Source organism: Caenorhabditis remanei, chromosome III, assembly GCF_010183535.1.
Source record: "Caenorhabditis remanei strain PX506 chromosome III, whole genome shotgun sequence".
In the NCBI taxonomy this organism is placed as follows: domain Eukaryota; kingdom Metazoa; phylum Nematoda; class Chromadorea; order Rhabditida; family Rhabditidae; genus Caenorhabditis; species Caenorhabditis remanei.
In genome coordinates this window covers 13,843,041-13,849,040 of record NC_071330.1, presented here as the reverse complement: position 1 = coordinate 13,849,040, position 6,000 = coordinate 13,843,041, and the positions used below count along the sequence as shown (strand labels likewise).

The 6,000-nt window shown below is 35.0% G+C and overlaps 1 protein-coding gene across 1 annotated transcript; it reads left to right on the top strand.

Annotated features, from left to right (window-relative positions):
- Window positions 1–3,278, top strand: GCK72_011254 (uncharacterized protein; the record flags this gene model as incomplete). The annotated part of the gene is made up of 7 exons (XM_053728318.1): window positions 1–138; window positions 1,819–1,866; window positions 1,918–1,983; window positions 2,037–2,139; window positions 2,200–2,246; window positions 2,844–2,923; window positions 3,167–3,278. The coding sequence occupies 7 exons, from the start codon at window positions 1–3 to the stop codon at window positions 3,276–3,278; spliced, it is 594 nt and encodes a 197-aa protein (XP_053587895.1).
- Window positions 3,279–6,000: the final 2,722 nt, after the last annotated feature.

Sequence of the window (6,000 nt, the reverse complement as noted above, 5' to 3'; positions counted from 1 at the left end):
ATGACTCGGCACTCTGAATCGTCCCTGAAGAAAATGGCACACTGTCGTTGGATCGTACCCATTGGCGTCAATATTCATATTGTTACATATGAACAGAATACAAAAAATGGAAAGAGTACTTTGAAGGTTGATGAGAAGGTATGTGTTTTCTTTAAATGATATGTGATTTCTCGAGAATTCTCGAGAAATTCAGGTCTCGAGGAGTGATTTCACGAAAAACTCACAAAAAACCAATTTTACTAAAATAAGTATGTGAACAAGTGTAATAGAGATTGAGATTAAATTGAAAGAGATTCATTTTTAACAAGAGAACCGAGTTCATTAAATCAAGAAAAATGTCAATAATAACTAATGGATAAACTATCTTTTTGTCAATAAAGCTTTAATAATACAAATATTTGACAAAAAAAACAACGACACTCCGAAATTCCGCACCGCGCCGTAAATAGTAAACAAAATTTTCAAAAACCTATTCTCGAGATTCTCGAGAATTCCTTTTCTCGAGAATTTTCTCTCGAGAAGACACACTGATGTGCAGCACCGCTCAAAAGTATATTAAGTTTTTGTTTTTTTTTTCAGTCGAAAAGGTCCGACTTTGAGAGTTTGTCACATCAAGTAGATTTTTAATGGATCATACAGATCAAAAGTAGAACTCCATTTTTGTAGTTGATAACTATTTTATACGGACACTCCTTAGCAAGTTATGGTCATTTTAAGACAATCGCACTAAATTGCACTGAAAAGAGTCGATTTGAGGGAGAAATTACTTCGACGATATGTCGTCTTAAAATGACCATAACTCTTTAGGGAGTGTCCGTACAAAAAAGTTGTCAACTACAAAAATGGAACACTACGTTCAATCTATATAATTCATTAAAAATCTACTTGATGAGACAATCAGTATTACCATGACACATTCTCAAAGTTGGGCATTTTCAACTGAAAAAACCAAAACTTAATATACTTTTGTCCGGTACTGTAGGTAGTGTCTCTAACTATACTAATTATACAACAGTCTCTAATTACCAGGTAGTTAAAGTTTTGAAGATGAAGTCGACACAGCAATTATGTATTAAGCATCCATATTCGCGCTAAAATCACAAACTTTTGACTTAGGTTCCCGATTTTCCCAAAGTTAAAAATTCACAATAGAAACCATTTTAAGTCGAAAAATAGGTAATTTTTTCTAATAAGCCGGATGAAAAAAGTCTCGGCTCCTCCCACGTTCGCAATTTTCCACAAAGATCATTTTTTGCACTGAAAATGCTCTATTTTTAGGGTTTTTAAATGTCGCAATTGATAAAAAAACAGGTCCCATTCATCAGAATTGTATAAAATTTGATTTTCTATCTAATGAGCCAGAAAACAGAGCATTTTTGTTAGAAAAATCGATGCTTTGATACAGAAAAACAGATTTTCAAAAAGAAATAACATTTTTCAAAGAAAAATTTCACAAAATGTACTCAAAAATACTTTGAAATAGTTATTGGCTGAAATGGCTGAAAATCATCTGTTTTTCAGTACAAAACAAAGTCATTTTCTTATCGAAATTCTTGTTTTTTGGCTCATTCGAAAGATAATTTGATTTTACACAATTCTAATGGATGGGACACTTTTTTCATCGATTACAATGTCTGAAAACCTGAAAATAGTGGATTTTCAGTGCAAAAAATAAAATATTTCGCAGTGTGGAAGACCGTGCAGTCCTTATAAACCCTTAAAATATGGCTTGAAAATTTAAAAATACACCAAAAGTAGACGGATCCTCAACAAAAATGGGTGCCGAAAATAAAATAATAAAATAATAAAAATTTTCAGGTGTACTACAGCGATACTCCAAAATGGAGCGCTTCAGAAAAGTTTTCCGTAAGTTTCATTTTTCAGTTCTGTACAACCTCTTTTTTTTCCCAATTTCAGATCGAAAAGACCACTTGCGAAATTATTACAAAAAAGACTTCAAATGAGTTAGTATACTCACTGAAAGTAAGTTTTCGAAAAAAAATTGGTTTAAAGGAGCATACCGTAACCTTTTTCAGGTCGATAACAAGCCATTTGAAGAGTTCCGCAACTCCCAATACAAAGAATTTGAAAGATGGGAAGTGTCCTTCAAAGGTGAAGGAAAGTTCAATATAGTGCTGGGTGAGTTGATTTTAGTAAAAAAGTTTTTCAATTCTAATTAAAATTTTTTTCGAACTTCAGACAAAGGACTCAACGTTTTCATTGATGGCAAGAAGGTGAAAACCGAAGTAAGTGAGCGCAGAGTTACTTGGCGCAATTCTAGTGACTTGACTAAAAACTTGACATAAAACTTCCGTTTTCCGTGCCTAATTTCGAAACTTACGGAATTTCAAAAAATACAGTTCCCCTGAATGATTTCCAAGTTTTCCAGCCCAAAACCAAGCCGAAACCTCTAAAACTCGAAAAGTTACAGATTTTCGAAAATTTTCGAAAAAATTCGAATATCTTGAGGTACAGTAACCCTCCAAATTTTTCTCCAAACCAATCGATATTTATATTTTCAGAATCAGCGTGTCATTCCCTTTCAAATGACTACCATCATGACCGCGTTTTGAAAATTTTGAAAATTTTTGTAAAATTTTTGTTATTCTCTGAAAAACTTTTCAAAATAATCCAATCCTTGCATGCTTGGTACCATTGGAAAGGTCTCGACACGAGGAATTCAAATCTGTTTTCAAAATTCCTAAAATCCTAAAAATCCAGGTCTAAAAGCCATGCTTCAGAAAATCTTGAGATTTAGAGTTTAGCTACAGTATGCTTAGGCTTGGTTGGCGCGTTTCTAGTGAGCTAGCTGTCACAATCAATCAATAATTTCTTAATTTCAGCGAGATTTCACGGACAGGAACGCCGTCGCCACCTTCGAATTTGGCACCCACAAAGGACAGCTGACTTCGTATAGCTCAGGGTAAAATTTTCGTCGTTTTCAAAAAAAAAAAGTTGGGTTACTGTAGCTTTGGTACAAAATTTTGAATTTTTTAAAGTTCTTTTTCGAACATGTCCAATTTTTGACAATACCACCGAATTCAATCAAAAACTAGGTATGCATCAAGAAATTGGATTTTTTAAATGTAAAATACAAGCAATTAAAAAAACTAGGTAAAAATTTGATAAGTTTGCAAATTACACAAAAATTCTCCTTTTTTTTCAGAAATCAAATCGAGCATCGTCTCACGGTAGACGGTGAGACACACCCACGCTTCATTGATGGATTGGATGGAGTCCACGTCCTGTTCGGGGACACCCGACATATTAGTCTCTAATTATTTGTTATACTAGAGCCCCCTTCCTCCTAAACTACACTCCACCAGATTCCTACTCCAAATTTCTCTACGGTCCCTTCATTTCCCAATTAGTCCATTTCCCATTTCTGAAATTTCAGATTCTTTCTGAATTTCTGAAGAATTCCTACCGTACCCATCTTGACCTCCCCCAATCCCCCTTTCACCTTTTTTTCTTCACTGTGTTGAAACTAAAAACCAAAGAGATTCTTATCCGTTCATTTTTTTTTTCGCTGCTTTCCCCCCATCTTCCCCTCCCCCAGATAATTCAGTTTATTGTAAAACAAAATTTTGTTGAAAAGAATAAAAATATGAAATGGGAAAACTAGTTGTTGTCATTGTATTTAGTGGATGTTAAGCTTTTTCAGAATCAATATTAACAGAGTTGTTATTAGCACGGCGCACTTCTTACAACCGCGCTCTACCGAAACTGTAGAAAATTGTGGGCGAAATTGAGAATTTTCCCCAAGTATTCTTATCACAATTGATTAACTATTACTATTTCAGATGAGAAACTACCATTTGGGAGAAATCGTCCCGTTCATCTACCAATTTCGACGATTCTACAAGGAGGACGTTAGTGGACAAGGTTGCGTACGAGCCAAAACATGGCTGCACCATAAAGTTGAGAAATGTCGCTTACGACCAAGAAAAGCCAGCTCGAATCAATATTAACAGAGTTGTTATTAGCACGGCGCACTTCTTACAACCGCGCTCTACCGAAACTGTAGAAAATTGTGGGCGAAATTGAGAGACTCAGAGAAAAAGAGACAATTTTCTAGGTAGTTTCGGTCGAGCGCAGTTGTAAGAATTGTGCCGAACTAATACCTACTGTGAAAGAAAATAAAGTTCCGACAAGGATTTTCAATAAAAATTTTGCGCGCAAGTGCGGCAGGGAGTTGTGGGCGGAGCTTAAACTACAAGCTGAAAGATGAAATTCCAGCTGCTGATTTTTTAACGAGCAACATTGAATTTCTAGATAACAACGTATTTTAAGTGATTAAACTTGAAAAATATGCAAAAAAAAGCTGAAAATCTTATCAAACAAACATCGGGCCGGTAAAAATGGATATTCTTTTTTTGAAAATTTTTTTTGAAATCTTTTGAGATTTCAAAGTAAACTTGTTTGAAAAAGACAAGAAAGTTGCGGAACTTGAGAAATTTTGCTGAAAATCGGCTGAAAATCGTCAAAATTGACTCAAAATTAGCCCAATATAATGTGTGTCGGTGTGTCTGATCATCCAGATGTCGTTTTCCATAGATTTAAAGGAGATTTGATTGAAATTTGACCAAAAATTGAATTTTCATACTAAAAATTGACTAACATATTTCTTTTCCACTTGAATTTTAAATTTTTAGTCGAAAACTAGACTTTTTTGAAAAAAAGACAAAGCATTGTAGATCCAGAAAACAGCGATGGTTCTAAATAGGGAGACTCTATCTCTAGAACGGTGGATTTGTGAACTTGACCTGAACCGTTGAAAAATTGCACACACATTTTAATGAAAAAGAGAAGATTTGGAATTTCATCAGCGGCACTGCAGTTTCCCACAGCTCTTGAGAGAAAATTGAAAAAGGACGCAGAAGCAAAGGTAAAGGTACATATATAAATATAATCCGCTGTTGCCATGGAAGCCCATATGGCAAGGTAGCGTTGAGGAGCATTGGTAATTAATAATAGAATTTTTAATCCAATAATGAAGATCCCTTGCAAAAGAAAAGAAGCGGAATTGTATCGTGCCTTCTGTTATGGGATTATAATTATAATTATAATCCCATAATTGCCATGGACCATTATAGGTGTCGCAGGGTAGTGAACACCAGGGCTGTGCGGCAACAAGTTGCCGAATTGCCGAAATTGCCGAAGTTTTAGTTGCCGAGTTGCCGTTGCCGAATTCGGCAACTCATATTTCGGCAACAATTTGAGGTTGCCGAATTTCGGCAACTTTTTTTCGGCAATCCGGCAACAATTTTATTATTTTGTAGGTGATAAATTTGTTGAAAAAAGTATTTAAAAAGCTATTTCCTGTCAAGACCCGCATAAGAAAGTCGCTATGAAAGATTGTTCTCGACAGCTGGTCATATTTTAAACAAACACCGAAAATCGACCTCAGTTGAAAACTTCAAAAAAATTTTGTTTTTGACGAAAAACATCAAATTCATGGAAAACGATTGATTTTTTGTCTTTTTTTTGTGTTTTCACGAATTTTCTTGTTCATTTTTGTTGTTAATTTTAAGTAAACATAGTTTTTTATTAGACTACTGTAAAAAATGCAATTGTTGGGCAAGTTTGCCGAGTTGCCGAAAGTTGCCGAAGCATCAAATGGCTAGTTGCCGAGTTGCCGAATTGCCGAAAAAAGCTGTTGCCGCACAGCCCTGGTGCACACCCATATGGTCTTATTGGGGGGTGTGCACATCTGCGTTCTCCTCTTTTTTCCATTCAAAGAGAGATACCACACTATTGTAGAAGATACGGTAGCCATACTTTATGGCTACTGTTATTTTGAGAAAGGTACTATAGGCATTGTCTTTATGACAGAAATATTTGTAAGTGTTACATATTTTACAGATGATATTCATAACATCGGCTAGAAGGACCCAAATTGGAAGAACCATGGATAAACAAGGAACATGATGATTACTAATACACCAAGCTGTTACCTATGAGCGTCTTAATTACATGTTACATCTGAAAACCCAATTA